Raw genomic sequence first — 24777 nt, forward strand, 5'->3', positions numbered from 1 at the left:
TCGCGGCGCGGCCTCCACCGCCACACGTGGACACCCACGCCCCAGCACCGCGCATGCGCACTGCCCCGGTAGACCCTGAAGGACTACATTTCCCAGAGGCCCCCGCAGGCGGTGGTGGGCGGGGCGTGCTACGGCGAACGCTAAGAGGAGAGAGTGCAGGAGGGGAGGCCCCAGCAGTCACTACAGCTTCGGGACCAGCTCCCGCCATGGCCTCGCTCGTGAAGAAAATAATCAGCACTACTAAAGCCCCTGCACTGGGTCCCTACAGGTAATGCCTTAGCTCAGAAAGATCTGAGAGTCTTGGTGGATAACAAGTTGATTATGAGCCGGTAGAGTCCTTGCAGCCAATGCTTTCCTGGATGCGTTGGGAAGAGTGGCCAGCAGGTCGAGGGAGGTGATCCTGCCCCTCTGCTCAGCCCTAGTGAGGCCACATCTGGAGAACTGTGTCTAATTCTGGGCTCCTCAGTGCAAGAAAATCAAGGAGCTACTGGAGAGGGTCAGTAGAGGGGCACAAAGATGGTGAGGGGTCTGGAGCACCTGAGGAGAGACTGGGGGAGCTGTTTAGTCTGGAGAAGACTGAGAGGGGATCTCATCAACACCTATTAATACCTCACAGACAGGTGCCAGGAGGGTGGTGCCCATTGACAGGACAAGGGGCAATGGCCGTAAACTAGAACACAAGAAGTTTCAGCTCAACATGAGGAAGAATTTCTTTATATTGAGAGTGGCAGAGCAGTGGAGCAGGCTGCCCAGGGAGTCTGTAGCTTGTCCCTCTCTGGAGACGTTCCAAACCCAGCTGAATGCGTTCCTGTGTAACCTACTCCAGGTGCCCATGCCTTGGCAGGGGGGTTGGACTGAATGATCTCCAGAGGACCCTTCCAACCCTAACAATTCTGTGATTTTGGGAGCGGGAAGTCTCTCAGGAGGTGCAGGAGCAGGTTTTGCTGGCGGGGTTTTGGCAGGTCCCTGGGGGGTCTGTCAAGCAGGCCTGGGCTGAGGTGAAGGCAGGACCCTGAGCAGGGGCCAGTCCTGGTCCCCCCTCCCCAGTAACCCCCAGGGGCACCTGGAGTCCCAAAGCACGAGTGGGGCTGTGGGGCCACTGCAAACTGCAGCCCCATAGGGGGAGGGGGGATAGTTCAAAAAGTTAGTTTGGGAAAATCATTCTGAAATTAGTGGTAAGGAGTGAATTAAAAAAAAAGAAGAAGAATGATTGTTCTCCAGAAAGAGGTGCTTGGCTAGAGACAAGCATGTTGTGCAGGGAAGCTAGAGATGCTGTCTATGCAGGTGATACAGAGTGAAGGCTGAGCCCAATCCAGGTTGAGCTTGGTTAGATGGAGAAATCAATGCCTTGGAATTGAAAATTTCTTTCTTTTTTTGAATAGTTATAAATGTTTTTCAGTCTAAAAACTTAACTGCTGTAAAAATATGTAAGATGTTCAACGTTTTCACAAGTATGTTGCTGTAGTAGTTTTGTATATAATTAAAATAAAAATCCCAGCTTTAATTGGAGAAAGGTTTCTCTTTGCAATTTGGATATGAAAAAATGTTCAGTCAGTATAGTAGATTGTCATAGCTAAAGTACTAAAGGGCTTTTACCAGGATGTTTTCTAAGATTTTTTAATTCTATATTCAGACTTTGTGTTCACAAATAGCATCTTTGTGCCTTCCAGGTGCATTTTTGTCTCCATTACTTTGTGTCCTGAGCTTTCTAAGCTTCAAACTTCTTATAGGCATTATAAAGATGGAAAAATAAAAAGCATAGAAGCAGAGAGGCATGACATGAAGGTTAGCTTCTGTAAACAATAGACTGTTGGGAGATTGCAGCCAGGGGCCTGGCATTGCTTGGCATCAGGAGAACATCTAAGACACGGGAAGGCAACAATTCTTTGTCCACATGCCCACACCACTGTCCCAGCCTTCAACATTGCTTTCCACTCCAAAATGTTGTGCTTCTTGGTAGTTTTTGATGAAATACTGCTTATTGTGCAGCCTGTTACATGTATGACAGGTCTAACATCAATAAGTTTATCACTAACTTAGTTTATCAGATTTTAGTAAACTTGTCAAAGTCCAGAGAGCAGAAGTTGCACAAGAAATAACTGCCACATCTCTGCTGTGAGGTCTGAGCTTGGTTACATGGCAATGAAGGATTGGGATGAATGAGCTGCATTTCTGGTTCTGCTACAGCCCTTCAATATGCTTTTTGGTGACCTATTTTTACTGTATTTTTCTATTTCCTTTACTGCATCCATTTGCCAGTACCTTGAGATGGGTAGGTAGGTAGACAGATATATAAAAAGACACATATCTATGTGTGGGTCTATAGATCTCATTGACGTTATTAACTTTTTAAAGGATACTGTTCTTGTATTAATCCACAATCATTTATGTGAAGATCTGATTAACAGAGCATGGTTCCTAACACCATCTCTCTGACAGACAGTGTTGTTCCAAGGTCACAGTGTCTGCCCAGTTATGCATTTAGGCACACTGAAACGTGACTGACTTTAGACACACATCACATCCCTGCTGATTAATGAGTAGCTATGACTGGCCCTAGTTACAAGGTGCATCTGCAGTTAAAAATTGATTGGGGATTGTGGAGTTGAAATTTTCCCTTAGCTGCACTCGTGCGTTTGAGCGCAGTTCAAGTGTACTCCCTGGCTGGTAAATTGTTCCTAGCCTCAGTGAATGGAGGATTCCCCTGGTGAGCACACCAAGAGGAGGAAGCTGAGCAGACACAATAAGGCTGCTGCTCATGTTGATCTGGCAGTGGTATCAGAAGGCTTCAGCTTGTTCTTTCCCAAGTTATCAATGATTTAGGACTCTCAGAAGGTCTCTGAGATAAACATTTCACTGTCATTTGCTTTGTGATAAACAGTACAAGACAATGTATTTTAGTGGAGAGCACATACCTTCTTGTTGCACAGTTCCCTGTATTGCTTCAAACAGAAACAGAAGGTTGTGCTCTGAGGGCCTCCCTCCACAGCAGGAGTAGTAGGAAAGAAAACTAAAGAAACCTATGTCTACATGCATGCACACATTTCTATCAACAAGACTGTGTCAGCTAGAAAACCATTCGCTGGTTTCTCTTCTTTGTATGGTGTAGTTTTGTGATTTACTCCAGTTTTGTTAGTTGATGACAGAAAAAATAATTCCCATGTAAGACAGTTTACCATAACTGACAAAGTTATGGGCTATTTTTTCCCCTCATGAAATTACAGGAGAATGTAGGACAGGTGTAACAGAAGAGATGAGAAGTTCAAACTGCCTAACCCTGATCATTTGACTGAGTCCCTAGATGAGGTTAGTACCTTGTGAGGTGAATGGATTAAGACAATCCAACTGAGTGAATCTCAGCTGAGAGATGTACTGAAAATGTTCTCTGAATATGTCCCTCTTTTTCCATCAACATTAAAGGGAAGCAAACCTCCTATTTCAGATACTTCAGGGAGGTGCCTAACTCTAGTTTGTGTAGCTTGAGAGAGTTGCTGAATGGTCAAAACAATGCATTTCCTTGTGGAATGAGAAGAGATATGAAAAACAGTGTTGACACACCACAAGCACTTGCAAAAGAATCTTTCTATAATTTCTTTTCAAAATATTTTTAATTATTGGTTGAAGAGAATTAAGTTGTGTCACTTGTATAATGTTTGCTAGGTAGTTTAAATCTTTGCTTTCAACTTTTAACCTCTTTGTAGTAGAGACGTTAATAATTGCTGACTCGACTTCAGCAAAAGCACACTTGACATTTTTATATAAATGTCTTGCAAATAGCTTGAATTTTGCATTCTTCTGAATTAACACAGCAAAGAAGTCACTCAGGTTATTTGGTGAGAGGAGAGTGATTTTTCTGGGAATTGAGTGATCAAGGTGTTTTGCTGACCAGCCAAATTCATTACTCTGGAGGATTACTGCCAGAGAATCAGGGTGCAGGGTCACCTCACAGCTGTAACTCATTATCATAGTGCCTGTTTAAGAAGAAAAATGTTAAATATCTTTTGACTTTTCCTTTTTTTTTTTTCCTTCCTTGCTCTGCAGCTGAATTGTGTTTGAAAGGTATTGTCTGCTTCTCAAACAGGGATGCAATATTTATCTGGGCAGGTGCAAAAAATGTTTTTATTTATTCTGCCTTCCCTCTATGCTGTTTGCTGTGGGGAACCTGTAGCTCAGTTTAGTGTTGTGTTACTGCATTTATACCTTGTGCCTGTGCAAGAAACAGGGTTTATCTCCTCGAGGGCAGAGCTTAGATGGTGTAATCCCAGCTCTTCAAAAGCATAAGCAGATTGATGTGTGACTGCATGTACAGACTTGCACGTGCAAAACTTCAGTCTTCTTCCTGATGCATTATAAAGTACTGTAGAAAATTTGAAATGTGCTTTTGGATTTGAAATTTGAAATGTTTTTGTGGGGGAGCATTAGACCTAACATGGCACTTGTGCTTTCAGCCAAGCCGTGCTGGTGGACCGGACAATGTACATTGCAGGGCAGATTGGGCTGGAGCCTTCCACTGGGCAGCTTGTCTCTGGAGGGGCAAAAGAGGAAGCCAAGCAGGTAAGAAGTCTTCCAGCAATGAACTTGTAATGGAGTTGCCATGTGTCTAATTAAAGATGGAATTGTGAAAAATTGAGGCAGCTCGAGAGCACATCACATCGTCCAGATGGGGGAAAAGCAGGAGGAAATCATTCCATCTAAACTAACGCTGTCTTTTTTCCAACAACTTGGAAAACATGAAGGTCAGGGTAGAAATCTGTTTAATGTAGGAAGGTATGAAAGAACCAGTGCTTGAAGCAAAGGTTCACACCCCAATAAAAGCCCTGGCTTGAGTCAGGGAAAGTTTTACTCCCCCAGCAGCAAAGAGGTGGAGTGAGATAATAGGATGAGATGGAGGTGCATCATGCATTTACATCTAATGAATGGATGGTTTAATACTATTAGATGCTCCCTCCTATTAATTGTTATTTAAGTCAGTCTTTTTTTGACAGATGAGGTTTTGCTGGTTCAACAGTAAAACTTCAGCCAAGTCACAAGTTATATTTACATACTTACATAAATATAACCAGCTGATAGCTAAAAGATGTTTGTTTCACGTTTTCTTTAGGCTCTAAAAAACATGGGAGAAATCCTGAAAGCTGCAGGCTGTGACTATGGCAATGGTAAGTACTGCTGTGACTCTGGCAAACAGGTGGTTATTTTTACCTGAATTAAAATATTAAAACATCAAGTGACCTTTAAAAAAAACCAGAAAAAAGCTATTTGCTGAACATTCAATTGTTACCAATAGCTGGAAGAAACAAAAGAAATTGTGAATTTAGGTTAAAAAATAAAAGAAATGAATCTACATGGAAGTGTTTGCAATGGGTATCAATGGTACACTGTCTTTCACCAAAAACTTCTGGCAATGCTACTAATGTTTTAATTCCAACTGGGGAAGCTTGGATACAGACAATGTTATGGTGACTACAAGCATTTTAAGCATCCTAGGCTTTGCTCCAGGTGAAAGCAGGTTTGTATCTGTGCTGTTAGTATTCTAGACACTATTTTTGGGTGGAGGATTCTACTGGTGAAGCCACACCAGGATTAATGCTGGGTTAGGCAGTCCTGGGAAAAAATTCTAGCACAGAGTATATTTTCAGACCTTCCATGAACTTTTTTTTCTGGCAGCAGATATATATAAGTTATTGCCAGCAGCTGGCTTACAACAGCTGTTTTAATTGATCTGCTTATCAGTTCAGTGCCTCTTGGGAGAATTTGGCTTTTTCAGAGTTAGTCAGGAATGGTTTAATTCCCTAAAGTTTTATTACATACTAGGTGCTCAGATTTTTTTAGGTGGTTCCTTAGGTTGTAGCTCTAATGGTCAATATCTGCAAAACTTTTCAAAATGTTTAGAATACTTGAGAGAAATGTATAAAATAAAAGCAAGAAATGCACTAAAGTTTTTCAATTTTTTATGCAAGTCAGAGGTCTAAAATAACTGCACTTACATAATTTCTAGTTGTGAAGACTACAGTTTTGATGGCAGACATGAAAGACTACAATGATATCAATGATGTTTACAAACAATGTAAGTAGATATTTTACTTGTGTTTTACCATTATGGCTTGTGGAACAAATTATGTTCATGGTAGTCAAAGTGTTTTAATGACTCAGACGATGTAGTTCCATATTCTTTGAAATTCCTGTAGAAATTTTTTAAAAATTTCAAGTATCAGATCAAGCAGTGCCTAATTTCATGTGGATTTGTGTTCTACCATCCCACTAACTAACTCACTGTCCTGTGAAGGTGAGCTCCTGCTATCCCTACAGGTTGATATACTTTGCCTCTTACCTTGCTTGATGTTCTTCTGTCCTGGATGTAATTCTACTGTAGGCAGCCTCCAATGCTGAATTTCAGATTTTATATCTCTATTTCTTTAAAGTCTGTATCTTTGAACAATTTGAGGGCCATTGTTATGGGACAGGGCTCGTTCTTTATACAAGGAGGAGCCATGCTGCTCCCCTTGAAGCAAAAAGAACAATGCTTGGTCAACAAAAGTGAATGTAGACTGAAATAGGTGATTCCAACGAGCCATGTTGTGCAGAATAATTTGGGACAATTTGCATGAGCTCCTTATTTATATAGCTTTGGCTTTTAATTAGATAGCAGCATCTGGTCTTGAATGAAGTCTCATTGAGAAGCAAGTAAGCAAGTCTCCTACTTGTCAAAATGTACTGGGGGTGTGAGTGCTTGAGCAGGGTAAAACCAGACCAGCTGCATGCTTAGTTACTTGTTACCTCCAGCTGGAGTTTGAGCAAACAGTTGCTGCTGTTCTCTCGTTGAGTTTTTTAATCTCAATGCAGGACCCCAACACTTCCATTATTAACAGTTTTGTGATTACTGTCACTAGTAAAACTTTGACTTCATTGTGCAAATTTCTTGGAAGTGCTCAGTCAGGTTGGATGGGACTTTGAGCAATCTGATACAGTGAAAGATGTTCTTGGCTGTGGCATGGTGGTGAACTGGACTATGTAATCTCTGAAGGTTCCTTTCAGTCTGGACTATTCTAATATTCTACAAATTCATCTCTTATGTCTTTACCAGTACCCTTCCCCATGCCTTACCCCTGTTCTAGTATCTGTGATTGTCAGGTCTAAATGGGCCTATTTTTCCTTTGTTTTCCTTTGATATGAGTACGGTTGAACTCCTGATGAGTTCATGTGAATCTGGGATCTTTGCTCATGACTCTTTTGGCAGAGGCCTGTTTCTCTCTCCTGCTCTTTCTGTGAAAGAGCCATCTGCCACTCCCTGGTGTTTGAAACTGGATGATCACCATTCTGATTTAATCATCCTTTTGCAGCCAAGTTGGTGTGAAGGCCCTGCAGTGTCAGCAGAATACAGGTTATCACTGGCTGTCAGGTCACAACTGCAGCTGACTGCTTGGGGATGAGTGGTGGCTTGCTGAGATTGAGAGCAGCCAGTCACTAAAACAAAGAAACAAAAAAAAAACCAAAACCAAGGCCTGCATAGAAGTCTTGTAGCCTTGAACCTGAAACTGTTCCAATGATTTCATTTTATGCAGATTACTTTGAACTGTGTTTTATCAAGCCAAGGTTAGTGATTGCTGGATGTTTTCTGTTTAAATTACAGTTTTCAAGGCAAACTTCCCAGCCAGAGCAGCTTATCAAGTTGCTGCTTTGCCCAGAGTAAGTGTCACTTTTCTATCTACAAAAAACCCCAACATTTTCTGGAATACTACTGAAGCATTCTGACAGCTTTTCAGATTCCAAAATAGCTTTGATTGCAATTATTTCAATAAAGACTCTTAATTAGTTTCTTTTCTAAGTATACCATTGTTATTCCTACACATTGTCAGAGATCTGCATGTGAGACACCTATTTCTTTATGGTGGAGATAGATAAAACATTAGAAATAAGGGGTTATGATACTTAAGTAAGCATAAATTGAGTTTACAACATACTGAATATTGCTAAATCAGTAATACAACTGTCAGAAATATAATCTCTCTTAAATGTCACTCTGTTTTTTATGAAGTTGTGTTGTTCATCCAATTGCTTCATAAAATAGATACATTAAATTCCTAATATGTTTCTTCATTGTTTTGTCACAGGGGGCCAGAGTTGAGATTGAAGCTATTGCCATTCAGGGACCTCTCCAAGATGCTTCAGCATGACTATAAGTAGAGACTGGATATCCTACAATGGCAGTTTTAGATTGAGTTAATACTTCTCCTTTATATCCGATTCCTACAGCTGACTAACAGCAGTTACACACAGCTGAAATCAGCAAACTTACTGAGGAAAGGTGCTTTCTTCAGGACTTAGAGTGAGTTCTTTACTGGCAAACTCTGAAAAGTGCCTGAGTCCTGCTAAAATCAGCTGAGCCAGATTGCAGGACAGGACCTGCCCTTTGTGGAGGTGACTGGATATTCAGGTATTAAGGTACATACCTGGGTGAATGTATTAGAGTTACACTATGGGTGATCTGGACATGGAAAACTATACTGATTTGTAATTGTAAGTCTTTAGTAAAAAATTTTAAATTAAAAAAATGACAGAATTGAGAAAACAGAACATATGAATTGCTTAGCATACATCTTCAGAGGAAGTTTACTGTATTTGCTTCTGAATTTTCTTAACCTCTTTCATTACATAATAGATTACTGTTGGGACTCAGATTTTTTCATATATAAGCAACTGCTTAACAAAGACAATAATAATTTCAGAAAGAAGAAAATTACGATTTTCTGAAGTGGTACCTTTATAAATCAGATGGATATTAATATCTACATGTAACCTTTCTTGTGATCTTTTTAATAGCAATTCAAATTTGACAGTTTTGATTTTAAAAGACCAATAAAATTTAAAAAGTGTTTAATGAGAATAAAAATTGCAACTGCAAAATGTGCTTGTCTATTATGGGAACAAACTTTTCTTTTCCTGATTGTGGTTTGATACTCCATTACAAAAACAGTCTCCAGCTTGCTTATTCAATAACAAATTTGAACCAAGAGAATAGGCTTATTATCTACATCCTAATAGCTAAGGATTAAATTCTCCAGGACAGGAAGCTTTCAGCTACCATCATTACAGTTCTTGTAATTTTTTCCTCTGCCATTAAGGTCAGAAGCATTGGTTTGATGGGGTGAATAAGCAATATTGAGAATTCCAACTGGTGATGGTAATAACTTATCCCATCCCTCTGTGTTGATCTTCTGTCCAGTAGAAATAGATACTGTGAGAACAGTCAGCCCTACTTACCAGTCCTAGATTTGATGTGAAACAGCCATTCCTTCTTTTCACTGAGCTTATAAGTTGTACCATTATAGCAAAAAGATTCATAATGAGGTTGTCACAGCAAATCTGTGCAGATATAAGGATTTTTTATAGTATTACCTTGCTTTCTCTGGGAGATAATTGTTTTTATTAGAAGCAAGATAATGCCTTTGTTATTTCAAACAGCAAACTTCTAAACAGCCTTTGAAAAATGCCTGACTTTTCTCTAAATAAACCTCCTATGCATAAACTTTTTGTCGCTGTTCTTGTTCTGTCTCCTTGGCTGTACTAATAAGGCATCTTATGCTCTGTAGCTCTGACTCCATAAGCAATCCCACCTATGAAAAAACATGGTCAGATATGTTAGGAAGGAGTTAATACTAACTAATATGGCTATGACTTTCTAGGAAACACAAAGCCAATGTTCCTTCATTTTGTTAATTAATAATAATTAAAAATAATGTAATTGAATGGAGTTATGTTTAAACTTTTAAATGGAGTTTAAGTCCTCATTTATATTAGGTTTCTCTGTTACAGTTTTGTGTAGGTGTAATTACTTGGTTGGGATCTATTTCACTGATTTGTAGGAGATTTAGTTCAAGTTCACTGTACATGAGCTGATTTCAATTGTTTTGAACGTGAGCTGTGTTCAGCCTTTTATAACCCCAGTGGTTTGTCCCTCCTTACTGCTGACTGCCTTCCTGCTGTGCCCGCCTGGAACCCAGCGCTAGGTGGCAGCTGCGGTGTTCTTGTGGCGTGCTGAGTTGAGCATTGGCCGGTAAAGTCCATCATAGCCCTCCTTGTGATTTCGGTGGCAGGAGAGTGAATACACCGCTGCTCTCCACAGTGAGGGACAGTCTGAGACTGAGATGTAAATCAAACACCTGGCAAAAGTTCCATGCTGGATGCAGCTAACAAGGCAGAAGGTACTGCTTCCATTAAGTATCAGTAAGGTGCCATTCTGCAAAAACTCAGGAACAGAAATTCCCTTTTAGCTTTATGATTCTTCAGGTGAAGACGGTTGTAGTTTTTAGACTATATATTTAAATCAAAGCCATTCAAGACATTTTCTTGATATGTATTCTTCTGATAGAGGAAGTTTAGAATAACTGAAATAAATGCTCTTATTTACAGGTCTAACATAGTAGGTTTCAAAATAAAAAATCAGCCTTCCACAGAGAAGTGTAAAACATTTATTTTATTTAAGCAGAGTTATATTACTTGATTCTATTCTTTAAAACAAAAAGGCCAACTCCCATGATTCTCCAATATGAAAAGCCTATCTCCTAGGTTAATTTGCAAACTACTAAGTACATAGACATTGAACAAATCCAGTTTTAAATAGAGGTATGTTAAAAACAGGGTTTTGTTTTTCCTGTGCTAGACTGAGCTGCATGCAAAACACAAAGTTGCAATTCATCTTGTGCCATCCTGATTTTGGCATTTAAAATCTGTTTCTATCACATGTAACTAAAAAAACACAGCAAAACAGCTCTCTTTCTGTGAAAGTTAAGCAATGTATAAAGTACTGAAATGTGTACGTTCTACCAAGTGTTTCTTTTAGTAAGACTCTTCTTTAAGTGATTATATTCTCTACAGGTTAAATAATGCAAAAAATAAATTTCAGTACCTAGTTTTAATGAAACTGTGTTTGTTCTCTTAAACCACATAAACTGTCCCAATCTTCTTCTACCAGCACTTGCTCTTGTTGCAGTGTTTACCTAAAAGCAGTTCCTCATTGGGTGAAACAGCCAACCCCAGCCAGCCAGATGTGCTGGGATCTTCTGAGACCCTACAGTGTGTGTATGTGTCTGCACAGAGCTGACAGGGTGAAAATTTAACCTCTTCTAGGGCTGTGTTTGTTGGTAACTAGAAAAAAATGTCTACCAGAAGTTTCTTGTTAGCTTGGAAATTAGGCTTGTTGTTTCAAGTGCACTGCCCAGCACTCCCTTATGTGAGGAATGGTTACTTCTACCTCAGATGAAGTTGAGGACTGAAGATTGTTTAGCTTTTGATAAAATACAAAACAATCCTCAAAAATGCTTGACTGCATTTAAAAAAAAAACCATTTTGCTTGAGATCTGGAGGTGTATCCTGTGAACACAAGTATTTCAGCAAATCCTCCTTTTCCCAGCCTTTAACATGAGAAAGCTGTTTGACAGATGAATTTCTGCTCCTTGCAACCTCTGAGTAGTCCCAGGAATGCAGGGGCAAGTAACTGCAAGCAGTGGCTCTTTATCCATAGTACAAGCTTTGGTAGCTCCCAGACCATGAATACTAGATCTCAATGAAATTTGCATGGTAGGGATGTCTTATTTCTCAGGACAGGAGTGTTCAGCATATTTCTAGCAAGCACATTTTGATAATTTAGGTGATTTAACTTTTCATGTTTAACATAGTATCAAGCATACTTCCTCTTTAGGAGAGGAAAAAGAATTCACCTGTTGTGATTATAGACTTTGTAAGGATGAAGATGATTGAGAAAGACTGCTACTGTTTAGTCACTGCCTGGTTTATATTCCTCTTGTTTTCATCTGCATTGCTTAATGGCCTGAAGAAGCTGAACTGTGAGGAAGAACATACACAGTCACCTGTCTTCCTTGTTACAACAGTGGTAGAAAGAGTGACTCTGAGGTGAGCAGGTCATTTTGACTCCCTTGTATCTTTAAATCTTATTTCCAAGTGCAGTCTCCTCTGTTGCTATGAATACTACTGATCTCTGTCACAGAGCTCTTGCTGGTTTATGCTTAAAAATAGTTTAATGCTTGCCAGACTGCAGTTCATGATCTTGCTAGTAGGCAGCCTGTCTCTGCCGATTTAACCTCCTGTGTTTTGGAGTGGGGCTGTGCTAGTACATGTGCTGGTGGCTGAACTGAATTCCCAGCTCACAGGAGGAAATCAGCTGAGGATGGAAGTGCCTGAGGCATCCTGGAACATGGCTGTACACCCAGCCCAGTCCCATGTCACTTTGGGGTGTTCTCATTCTGCTCAGTACCTGTTCCCCAGCTCTTGAAAGTGCATGGTGTTGTTTTTCATGGCTTCTTTTCATGGGATGGTTTGAGTATGTGGATAAAAACACTGACTACTTCTGTTTGTATTTTTGATGCTCACTTTAATGTCAATAGATTTTTTAAATAGACCTAGCAGCTTCTTTTAGCTTCTCTGTTACAGAAGGCTAGAAAAACTAAAAAATAAATTAAAAGTGACATCCACCTAGCAAAAATTCCCTAAAAAACTGTATGCATTTGGGTTTTAAAAGTTTGTAGTGTTGCCTGCAGGAAGTTGACATAAATGAAACTGACAAGTTCATAAGAATGCTGCTAAGGAGAAAACCTTAGATCTAGTGATACAGCCAAGAACTATCAGCTTATACAAAAGGTTAATAGGCCAAGGATATCAATTAGATTATTTAATACAAATCAGAGTCAGCTGGAGTCAGACATGCATGCAGTATGAAATTATCGTTTAGAGGGGATTTGTATAATTTGCTGGTGACAATTAGGATTTTTGTTAAGTCCTATTATACAATAAAGCTAATAAAAGAGCAATATTGTGCTTGCCATTTTTAGGTAACTGACCTGTTTCTCCATGTCCTACATCTTATGCTAGAGATCCTGTAAACACAGTCCCCAGCAATGTGTTATATGGAGTTCCTTTGCACAGGACACAGCCTCAAGCTGTGCCAGCAGAGGTTCAGGTTGAACATCAAGAGGAATTTCTTCACGAAAAAGGGTTGTTAAGCATTGGAATGGGCTGCCCAGGGTGGTGGTGGAGTCACCTTCCCTGGATGAGAAATAACTGGATGTGGCACTTACTGCCATGGTCTAGTTGACAAGGTGGTCTTCAGCCAACATTTGGACTCAAGTAACTTAGAGTTGTTTTCCAACCTAATTGATGCTGTGATCCTGCAACATTCAGCACCAGAACAAATTTCTACTCTTTATCTGACCCAAAACACAAATCCTATCCAGGGCCTGTTTTCACAGGAAATTTGTTTGAAAGTATTGCCATTCAGCTTCATCTCCAAAATTATTATTTAGCATTTTGGAAAACAACCCAGACAGTCCCTGATAGCATAGAGAAATATAATAGATAACCTTTTCTTTGGGAACAGGCTTATATTTGTCTCTTAGACAGGTTTGTATTTTCTCTCTTAGAAGTCCATTTTAGAAGCCACAAATGCATATGAGGAGAGCTACACAGCTTAAGACAGGTTATTATTGGCCATGAATGTTAACAGCTGTGAAGTTATCTTCTAGGATTTATACAACTAAAACATCCCACTCAATTAAAAAAGCCCCCTGTATCGTACTACAATCCCTTCAAAAAATTTGAATTTAAAAATGGGGAGTAAGCAGCACACAGCTGGGTCCTGGACACTGCACTCTGTTATCTTCTATTTTCTGGAAAACTCCCCTCTGCATTTAGTTAGAGCTTGGTAAATTTCCTCTCCCAGTCCTCTACATGCTGTACATGTCAGCAGCTGCCTACATTGGTAGTCCAGGCACTCAGAGGACCTGCCTACATACAGTAATTGAAGAGAAAAAAGCTACACTCTATTCTTCATGCTATATAATGTTGGTTGAAGGTCTCAACAATTTGAAGCCAGTTAATCTGAACCTGGGAAAAGCTCCTAATTGAAAAAGGAATGATCATACTGCTGTTGAAAAGTTATGCCGCTGTGTATAGAAGGCACTCTGTGGCAGGGAGATGAAAGTTTGAGTATTTCAAAAACTTAAAGTCCTGGCAGCTTGACTTCAAAAAATCTGTATTATATAAAACTTTTTCTGATGCCTCCTATTCATGTGTCTGTAGCTTGTGGTTCAATCCATAAAAGCCTTTATATTTTCCCAACCAAATAAAATTTAAAAATATTCATGTGAACAGAAGAGCAGGCCCAAGAAGAGGACGTTCATTGAGACATAACTTCTATTCCTTGTTATTAGCTGTCTCTGAAACACATGGAGAAAATTAATTTAGCAATTAATTGAAGGTATAACTTGATATTCACTAAATCTGACAGGAACTCAAAGTGAAAGTTCCCTGGAAGTATCACAGGATGAAGGGGGTATCTGCTCTTCTCCCAAATCTGTAAGAATGTTCTGTATGGACCTAAAAGCAGCCACTGGTTCTGCTTCCTCTTCCGCCATCCCATCATACACAGTTACAGTTCCTGTCACAGACATTAACATCACCTCTGTGAGTCACTGCTACAGTCTCTTCTCCTCCTCACCCTGCTGCCTTTTCTCTTAACAACTTTTGAAATCACTACATCCTCCCAGTCAGATCTGACACAGAGGCAGGCATTTCATGGACAGTAAATCCTAAGTAAGGACAAGAGACAAAAAGGGCACAAACTGAAGTGCCCTTTTAAAGACAAGGTTATTTTTTTTCCTTTACTGTAAGGACAGTTAAGTTATGGAAATAGGCTGCACACAATTGATGGAGTCTCCACCCCTGGGGATTCAAAATCCAGCAGAACAACCTGTTCCTGCTTGAGCAGGACTAGACAAGCTCCAGAGGTATTTTTCTACCTCAGCTACTCCATGACAAAGTATGGCTGAGGAACTGTGTCCAGCCCCTGAAGCTACTGTTGGCCATCAGCAGCTGAGAAGCTCTGGGGCTCACTCAATAGCTAAAAGACAGTGCCCAAGGGGGTGACTGGCTGAAATCACAGGGTCTGGCCATCCCAGCTCAAAGTACTCCTTTCCCAGCTAGGAGACTCAGCAAGGGTAGGGAACATGAGAATGTGGGACTTCCTCACACTGAGTTGTGGTGTTCCATGAGGGTGGGTAAGGAACACAGGAAAGGTGGGAAATTTTGCATGGGAATGAAGGTGACCAATAAAAGACATCCAACTGCAGTGATTCTCTGTGACTAAGAAGACTGTTAATATAACATGAAAAAAGCCAAGTCCCTTTAATGGTTTCAAATTCAACACTTAGTATGTTACTGAGCATTCCCTTGTTCTCAGGTGGATATCAGCTACCTTTAGAGCCCTATTTTAAACTTTTTTTGAACTAGGATCAGCTTGTATCCTCTTAGTCATACCCTCCTAGAGACAAAGCTGTGAATGTTTTTGATGTCTCTCAAAGTAAGAATTTTTCCATTCCCTTAAGCAGTCTTGCATTCCTGCCCAGAATCTTGCTTTATTTCTCCAATATCCTTTCAAGATGGAAGAATTGCTCCCTTACACAGAATCCCAGGTTTAAATGATCAGTATTCCCTTCTTAGCATTGTTTGCTCCTCTTGCCTGCAGCTGTTCTCTGAGCTGGGTCAGTGCACTCCCATCATCTGAAATGCATTACAGACACAGAAGTAGGGCTGCTCTTTCTGCTCCCTTACAAAACTGTTGGGGAGAATACTGTCAAAGCATGCAAATGCAGGAAGAATTTCAATAAAGCTGTAATCATCACTGGGTGAAATTTCTAGTAATGTTCAAGACAAAGTTGGAAGGAGCTCTGACCAACCTGATCTAATGGGTGGCATCCCTGCCCATGGCAGGAGGGTTGAAACTAGGTGATCTTTAAGGTCCATTCCAACCCAAGCCTTTCTACGGTTCTCTTACTCCTCAGGAGCAGGAAGATGTTCTTTGAGGTTTCCTAGAACCAAGTTAAGTGCTTTGCTGAATTCATAGCACAGAGAGATGATTCTTTGCAAAAGCATAGGAGCTTTTAACAAAGAACACCATTTCCCTTAGCCCTCTGGCAGGAGCATTAGCAGCAGTGCAACAGCTGGCTTGCCCTAAGGCTGTGACACATCCTAGCACTGGGAAGGAACCAAAGACTGCTCACCCCAGGTGCAAGGGGCTCCTTGGGAAGTCATGAAAGACACTGATGTAAGGTATCTGCCACCCTTTCTGCTGAAGCTGTTCTCTTCTGAATTACAGAAATACCTGCTAGCCCAGAGAGATTTTGAGCATGACCAAGTACTACAGTGATTAGGGGGGAGGGGAGAGGGAGAAGGTGATTCCAGCTATTGCAATAACATTTGCTGGGGGAAAGGGGCAGCTGCATTACCTACTCATCCTTTTCCACATTCCAGCAATACCACAGGGTAACCTGTGGTGCTGGAATTACCATCCCTGGAAGGTGTTCAAAAAACATGTGGATGCAGCACTTAGGAACAAGATTTAGTGATGGACCTGGCAGGGCTGAGTTAACAGATGGACTCAATGGTCTTTTCCAACCTAAATTATTCTGTGATTCTAATTCTGCCTTCTGTGGCATGTGAGCACCTTACATGATAGACTCACATGTGAGGTTCTTAGTGAATGTGAAGGAAGAAGAAGAAATAACTTTTGTAGCAAGACAGTGGTGACAGAATTTTGACCATAATCTCAAAGTCTGCCAGAGGGATAATCTTATCCCCTTTAATTTTTCTCTTCACTGATGTGACAGTTTTCCAGAGGAACTTTATTTGGCCTGTGACTTTTCCTTCCCACCATGTGACTGAATATGCTGTGTAATGTGCTTTCATCACAGCACCACACTGCTGATTTCAGCTGATAAGGAGAACAAGGGGATCTAAAATGACTGGCACAGAATGGAAATCACAAAGCAGCATTAAGGCTTAGCTTACAAAGACAAGCCTGCAAATAATAATAAGCAGAGTCATGACTTTAACAAAGGTTTTTATTTTCCAAGACTGCATGTTACAGTCTACCATTCTTCCCAAAGTGGGAAAAGTTATCACTGATAAGGCTCGTATATTATATAAAGATGACCCATGTAAAAAGCATGACTTCCAATTGGTTGCTTCCAAAAATGTCTTTTACTGTAAAGTATTTTTGATTCTCTTGTGTAAAAATGCAGAAAGCAGCTGTATGCCTACAGGGGAATAACAAGATATGCTCAATAGGGACAGGACAGTCTTTGCTGTCTCTTAAACAATAACCCATGTGGTCCTTCCCTCCTCTGTCAACATACCTATCTCTGTCGCTGCTGCACTATCCACAGCTTCTCCTGTTTCTTCTTCTTTTGTTTCAGGCCCTTCACTTACTGTCTCACTGAGCAGCTCAGTTTCCACCTGTTCTCCCGTCTCACCTGGGAATGGTAACCATGGAGATCAAATTAGGATCCACTAAAAAAGCACCAAGTGTCCCAGCTTCTTTCTGTAAACCTGATTCTGTTTTGTAAACGCTCCAATGCACATTATCAAGGTATCCCCTGAACGAACCCAGAGAGAACAAACAGGAAAACAAACACGTTTCATCATCCAGCTGAAATATGGTTGCCTCATGCTCATGAAGTTCTCCTAATGCTTTCACAAAATCCCCTTGATGCTGTATCCAAAGGAAATAATGAGTATATTTCTGCTCAAATTATTTTTTCCTGTATTTTATTTCATAGATGTGCAGTTTTATTTGCAATTGGAAAAGAAACAGAAATAGAAAACATGGTAACATCCAAGTCTGGCTGAAACCCTGCTTTCCCAGGGAAGCTGCTGCCTAACTCATTTCCTCCCATAGCTATGAAAGCATAAAGGGAAAGCAAAACAAATGCTAAGTCTCATATGTACCATAGCATCAAAATAGAAAATCCCTTCTTCCTCAGAAGAGAGGAAGAGAGTGAACACAAGTTAAGGCATTCCTTCTACCATGGAAATAATAGGAGCAAAACTCTTTATCCCCAAAAGCTTCATTCACTCGCCTTGCACACATGACTTGGCGCTAGAAGCCACACAACTCATCTTCAGAGAGACAGACAACTGTAAACATGTTTCTACTGATGAGATGTGACAGCACAAGGTCCAGGGTGTGCTGCTCTGCCTCTGGCACGGTGCTCAGGCTTACAAATGGTGAATAATGAAATTGGAGTTTGCAGCTGGGCAGGATGTGTGTTTAACAGGTGAGCAACCCGTCATTTACTGCTTACATAAAACAAGGCTTTATTCCAAAGGATAGATGATTATGTAGAGGACAAAACTCTTCCATGAAGAGACACAGGAGAGAACAAAGCACTCCAACAACCATGCTCAGCTACAAAGGATGAGCAAAGACTGGGATTCATAGAGCCAGTTCAGAGACAAGCAGCACAAAGCCACAGGAGTAGTGGCAGTGCGTGTAACTGGCTCTGGAATTCACATGGATCAGTCCTTCTGCACCTCGCACTTCTGCAAGGCCCAAGTGGAGTGAGGATGTCTCCCTGCAGGGAAATACTCCTCATGTGCTTCACCTGCTTGTTCCCTGAAGAAGAGCTACCCCAGGAACGCATCTGATTCCTTACTGAGCTACTTTGTACCTTTTAGGAGAAATTTTATTCCTCCTGTGAAGTGTTCATCTTTGGCAAGTGCAGTCCATGTCCTCTGGGCACTAGCCCAAGGAGGAGCATAGCCTGCAATTTCCAGGAAGGAGCACACCTCCTGCTAGAGGTCCTCCACAGCACATGGAAATCCCCATCACCTCAGACACCACTGCTTCCCCACCCAGTCATCTCCAAGCATTGGTGCAAAAACAGCCCTATATCTCTCCACTACTGCTTCTATTCTGCTTGTCTTGTAGCCAAGCTTCAAGGACACACTGGAGATGCCAAGTGTCCAAGTGTGCATCAAAGAGATGCTTTTTCTTCTACATCCAGCTTTATGTGTGCAGGGACAGTTGACACACAATTAATAATTAGTAATTCATAATTTAATATATAGTACATGTGACTAAATAATTGAGCCTTGGGCTGAGCAAATATTAAGGAATGTCTCTGAGCTACCCAGAGATACAATGTTTTAAATGAGGGGTATGGTGGGACATTTTACCTGCTAAGAATAAAAAGGACATGAAATTAAATAGAAGATGTGGAAATGCTGATTAAATTTCTTACAGCTTGGACTTGTAAATCCGAGGCTTCCCCAGCCACATTCTTCTATGCCTCACATTGTACAGACTCCCTGGACCAAATTCTGACTCCAGAAGCTCATTTGAGGCTCTTAGTACAGCCAAGAGGACCCACACAGAAGTCCCTGGAGGTAAATTTTGGTCTCCTGAATTTATGAAAGCACAAATATTACCCTCAGCGAGGTGCTCCTCTTCAGTAATATGTACTTTCTCGACGACTTCCACTAGAGAGCTGTCACTGCCCTCTACCAGCCCACTGTCCTCTGCTGGTTCTGGAGATGGTGCCCCAGCATCTTCTCCTGGTGCCGGTGGTGAGGGGCCCCTGCTCTCCTCTCGCCACACAGAGGGCAGCTCGGAGCTCTCCTCCTCTCCTGCAGGCAGCGGCTCGGTGCCCTCTGGCTCCTCCCTTTTACTGACCGACTCTGTCTGTCCCTCCACGTCCAGGAGCGTGGCTGAAGCCTCCTCTCCCGGCAGCTGCTCGCCCGGGCTGCTCTCCTCCGAGGCAAGGCTCACACGCTCTGCTGGCTCCAGCTGGGCTTGGTCAGCTGCAGTTCCATGGTCATCTGCAGTCAGGGTGTTTGCACCTGAGGATGCTTTTAGTTACAGCAGGGCAAGGAAGGAAAAAGAGAATTACAGATAATTGGTGAATGGGCACATAAGCTGGATGACAACTAAACCCACAGTGAACCACACAAGCAGTACCTGACAAAGAGCTCCCTCCTGGCTAGGGAAAACACTCCCTCACAGGTCTGCTGCACATATCCACACATATCCAGTAGAAGATGGTGTGGCTCTTACAGTAAAAATAAGTTTTCATTTGATGCATGCAATACATTTTTATATTAAGAGAGCAGACTTGTTTGCAAGTCAATGTTCTATTACATTTCCCCTTTTGAATCTGCAGTGTGCAGGTGGTGTGCTGGTGATGGGATACTGCGAGGAAGCACCTTTTCCTGCCCCAAACCAAGCACAGCATCAATGTGGGGAGTGTGAGGGAGCTGCTGTCCTGGGCTGTGTGTGAGAAGTTCTGGTGGTACCTTCAGGTGAACTAAATAAAGCCCCTGAAAGCCCAGAGGATGAGCAGTATTCACCTCTTAAAACAAAAACCACTTTGTCTTTTTCAATACTAAACTACTATTCATACTATGATTTGTCTAACAAAAAAAATCAGCAACAGGAAGCCTAAACAAATTAAGACTTCCACTTCTTTCATCTTTCATCAACTTATTGGCTAGCAAAGCAATGGGGTTTGGCAGAAAAAAAAAATATGAGTAAAGAATTGACAAAATTACTTTGACAGGTATTTAAGGATAAAAGCTGAAGACTCAAAATGAGCTATACCTACCTATCAGACTGACTTACTCACATTCTAATGAAATTCAGTTTGACAGGATTTTGTACTTAACCTTTTCCTAAAGAATGTCAGGATGAAACCCCTGGTAATTCAAGCATGAAATCTGTTTACATAATAATTACAAAACTGGAAAAACTGTATTTTCTGAAAAAAATATGATTGCAGTGTCAAAGCCAGTAAGCAGAACCATATGATACTGTTCACAGATGAACACATCTACACATGTTCATATAGACATAGATGAACAGGAAAAGAAGTAGTACACCCTGCTCTTAAAACATCTGCTTGAATACTGCTGCCATTAAAGTAAGTTTAGAGTTCTTTCAAACAAAACAGCTCCCCAACGAGAGTCACCTTGTCAGCATGTACCTACAGACCCAGGGAAGGATGGCTAAGCCAGAAGAAGAGCAAGAATTGAGAATCTGGACTGTCGAGACAGACAGAAGGCAATTTTGACTATGAGACAGATAAAGTCTCATTTGTCCCAGGAACTGTCAAATCATCCAAGTTCCAAACAACCCCTCCAAATCCACAGTGGTATGGCAATTTAGAATGCAGCAACAGGACGCAAACTCAGCAATGGGTCTCTGACAACAGACCCCCCCCAGGGCAAGACCCTGCCTCTGAGAGCTGCCAGGGGCAGGGGGAAGGGCAGAGGGCCCCAGCCCACGGGGCTGAGTGTCAATCTGTCAGTGGAATTCTTCTGTCAACCTGTTCAAGCCCCTTTGCAACCTGTTTACACTCAGTCTCCACTATACCCAATGGGAATGAGGGCTGCAGCCCACTCACACCCCCTGTAAAACACATCTTCGCTGGTTTTAAGCCTGCTGCTGGTCATTTCATCAAGTGGCAGTTCTTGCACTATGAGAAACAGCAAATATATTTCCCTGGTTGCTTTCTCTAGATCTCTATTACACCTTGTCTCCCAAGCACTCCTTTTCCTAAAATGAAGTTCAAAGTGAAACAGATACCAAATCAGAATAATAGTGAGTAAATGTTTAACTTAAGCTACTCTAAGCAGTGATTAAAAAGTAATGTATGCTCAGAGACCAGAAATTTGATGTTTTCATTTTTATTTTTCATCGCTTTAGACACTTTTCACACCTTCACCTTGCTCATTGCCAGATGGAGAGAGATCATTTAAAGCCTACAGACAGAAACAAATGAGCCATGAAAATTAGCATGTTATACAGAGTTTTAATTCATGTTAGCAGTAAAAGAAACAATTCAAATGTATTATTACTAAGAATTTCCTGCAGCTGCTATAAGCACCAGCCCTATAACTTCCAGCTAGCTCTCTCTACATCAAAATGTTTTATATAAATTGGATTATAAAACACTGCCATGCAACAAGATCTGCACTGCTGGAAACCCTGGAAGCATTCCTGTGCTCTCATTTGAAATGCAAAGAATTCCCTAATATGGAAAAAATAAATCCTCTCAGTAATCTGTTCAATATCTTTATCCCCAAGAAAAATGAACATCATGTGGCAGTCAGCATTCCTAGGATTCCTTTGGTTTATTTTATTTTTAAATTTAAAATTTTTATTTCTCCTGCTGTAGACTCTTTTAGCTGGAGAAAAAAAGAAAAACACAGTGAATGTATGTGGACCATGGCTACAGTATTTTCTCTTTGACTTCTTTCCTTTTGGAAAAGCCTCAAAGTTTTATGAATTACACATCAATGGAAGAAAATGAAATACATTTTCCCATTTTCCTCTATTGACTTATTTAGAGAAAAATAAGAAAATTATCTTTTCTTATTAAAGTAAATAGCAAATTGTTAACATATCTGGTTAGTGATTGCCAAATTAATGCAGATCTTTCAGCTGTAATTACAAACTGCATTTCATCCTTGCCATGAAATTAGCGTATGTATTTAGAACATTTCATGACCCATCCTGCCATGAACTTGCTTTTATACAGAATAATTAAAATACTCAGAATAAATGACTTCTGCTGTTTCTTTGAGCCCTTTAGTGCTCTTGTGCAGGTATCATTTAGTGGAGGTTGGAAAGGCAGAGCAATTGGTACATTGACCAGGTGACTGAGACAGCAGGTACAGCATAAAGAGGTTTCTCCTGATACTTTCAGCAGATCTGTGCTGGCTCTGTGGGGGCACAGACAATGCTCAGCCCACAACCTGCTCTCCTCTCTGCAGTCACAAGCCACAGCACCACAAGACAACACACAGAATATAAACCCATGCAAAAACCACGGATGCTGCAGGCAGAGAAACAGCAACAGATCATAACTCAAGAATATAGGAAAGAAATGCAGTAAAATGAAATGCAAACAACTTTTTGGGTCTGCCTTCGAGATGTATCTTTCTGGAGAGGACAATTCCTGTAATTGCAGCATTCAGGTTCTTACAGAAGTGTTTCCAAACCTTCCTTGGAGCAAAGAGTGAAATATGATGAATATGGAAACAAAGTTCTGTTTAGTTCTACTGAATAGCAAGGATATTCTTATGGAACATCCCGCAAATATACCTTGCTCACAAAATTAGTCTGCTGTGACTTGAGCCAATTAAAGCCACAGGAACATTGTCGATGCTGCACACTATGTCGGGGTGGATTTTGTAAGAAAAAGGAAGGACAGCAGGGTCAAATATTGCCAGTTCATTATTCTTTTAAAGAAGGAAAGAAAGGGCACTAGACTGGCAAGGTACTACACAAAAAGACCAACAGCAGGATGTATCTGGAAATTAAACAAACAAACAAACAAAAGCCTGCGGAGCGGAGTGGAAGTGACTTGGGCACTCATTCACAAGAAACACCAGTTTCGAAGCCATCACTCGCGGGGCGCAGCTCCCTCCACGGCGCGGGCAGAATTAAAAGCCAAGGGAAGCCCGACGGGCTCCTGGCCCCGCTTCTGGGGTTTCTGTGGGACGCGCACCCGCGGCGCCTTCCCCGCGACGGGACTGAATGGAATGGACGGCACGGGACGGAATGGGACAGGACGGATGGACGGGACGGACGGACAGGAGGGAATGGAATGGGACGGGACGGGACGGAATGGGACAGGAGGGAATGGAATGGGACGGGACGGGACGGGACGGGACGGGACGGGAGCACCTGAGCGCAGCGCGGCCCCGCATCCCCGAAGAGCTCTGCGGGCTCCCCCCGCCCGGCTCGCCCGCCCCGCTCACCCGGCAGCTGCGGCGGCTCCTGGGGGCGGCTGCGGGCGCTGCTGGAGCAGCCCATGGCGGGGCCGGCGGGCTCTGCAGCCGCTCCCGACGGCCGGCTCGGCTCGGCTCGGCTCGGAGCGCGGCTGGCGCGGCCCTGGGCAGCACCGAGCTGCGGAGCCGGGGGGCGGCCCCGGCGCTGGAGCCTCCCCCGGCGCTCAGGCCTGGCCAGCTGCCCCGGGGCGGATTCCTGCGCCGTGTCAGGGTGCCGCAAGGTGTGAGTGGCAGCCGCAGGGAAGGGACTGCAGGTCCGTGTGCCCCGGAGTTTAACCCTGGGGTTAAACCTCGTAAACCAGCTTCGAGCCACGATAGCAGCGGGTAGAGGAGACCTGCAGCCCGGCTGAGAGGGTGCAGGTCTGGGCAGCTGTATTAGACGGACTCGGAGGCCACGCCGGTGTTCGGCGGTCCGTGAATGTGGCTGAGCTTGTGAACCTGAGACTGAGGGTGTGGGGTGTCTGCAGGGAACCCCAGACCGGACCCGGGGATAGGAGCAGCAGGGCTGGGTTATCTGCACTACCTGTATGTGGTTTGAGCATCCCGGGGGTGGGCTCCTACACACACAGGAGCCGCAGCCCCGCTGCCAGCCCTCTCTGCGCACAGGAACAGCTGCGGGATGCACCCGTGGGATTGAAAGGGACAGACAGACGGATCCCTGGGGTCTCAGCAACTCGGAGGCAAAAAGGAATCCCTGGTTTGCGGAGTCCTCTGGGTTCAGCGGCCACCTGCAACATCCTTACCATCAGCCTGAAAGGTAAAATAAAGATAATATTTTTATATTTGCTTACAGGCAAATCAACAGATGTCCAGGAATGCTGAGGTGACCTAAAAACTTCCCAGAGTGTAAGAATGAAGAATCTTTGCCACACATTTGCTTGCATGAGCAGATAATGTATGTATTGCACCCAAGACATAGAACATAATTTGATTATGTTCTAAATGAACTTTTTTTATCCACCCATAAATTTATTCAGACAAATCATATTGTATTTGAACATTTTTCCAGGGTTTGTGATGTTCCACAGCCAAGGTACAGCCGTAGCAATTACTCCAATAATTTCTGCAATAGTTTCTGCTTCCTCAGTTTGAATTAATTTTCAGGATGCTTTTAGAAAACAACAGAAAAAATATCCATTG

At 42.1% G+C, this 24777-nt stretch overlaps 2 protein-coding genes across 3 annotated transcripts; one reads left to right on the forward strand and one right to left on the reverse strand.

Moving 5' to 3' along the window:
* Positions 1 to 136: 136 nt before the first annotated feature.
* Positions 137 to 9523, forward strand: RIDA (reactive intermediate imine deaminase A homolog). The gene is made up of 6 exons (XM_036378927.2): positions 137 to 268; positions 4449 to 4554; positions 5102 to 5156; positions 5996 to 6064; positions 7628 to 7683; positions 8109 to 9523. Exons 1-6 carry the CDS (start codon positions 207 to 209, stop codon positions 8169 to 8171), a joined length of 411 nt encoding a protein of 136 aa, XP_036234820.1. The 5' UTR covers positions 137 to 206; the 3' UTR covers positions 8172 to 9523.
* A 4644-nt stretch (positions 9524 to 14167) lies between these two features.
* Positions 14168 to 23702, reverse strand: ERICH5 (glutamate rich 5). 2 transcript variants are annotated; one of them, XM_036406837.2, is made up of 4 exons: positions 23608 to 23702; positions 19276 to 19695; positions 17202 to 17318; positions 14168 to 14225 (listed from the first exon to the last, which is right to left on the reverse strand). In XM_036406837.2, the coding sequence occupies exons 1-4, from the start codon at positions 23660 to 23662 to the stop codon at positions 14203 to 14205; spliced, it is 615 nt and encodes a 204-aa protein (XP_036262730.1). In that variant the 5' UTR covers positions 23663 to 23702; the 3' UTR covers positions 14168 to 14202. The 2 variants fall into 2 exon arrangements, with proteins under 2 accessions (XP_036262730.1, XP_036262729.1); XM_036406836.2 differs by lacking the exon at positions 14168 to 14225 and adding an exon at positions 16890 to 17102.
* Positions 23703 to 24777: the final 1075 nt, after the last annotated feature.

The sequence above is a fragment of the Molothrus ater genome, chromosome 1 (genome assembly GCF_012460135.2).
Source record: "Molothrus ater isolate BHLD 08-10-18 breed brown headed cowbird chromosome 1, BPBGC_Mater_1.1, whole genome shotgun sequence".
Taxonomy (NCBI): Eukaryota; Metazoa; Chordata; class Aves; order Passeriformes; family Icteridae; genus Molothrus; species Molothrus ater.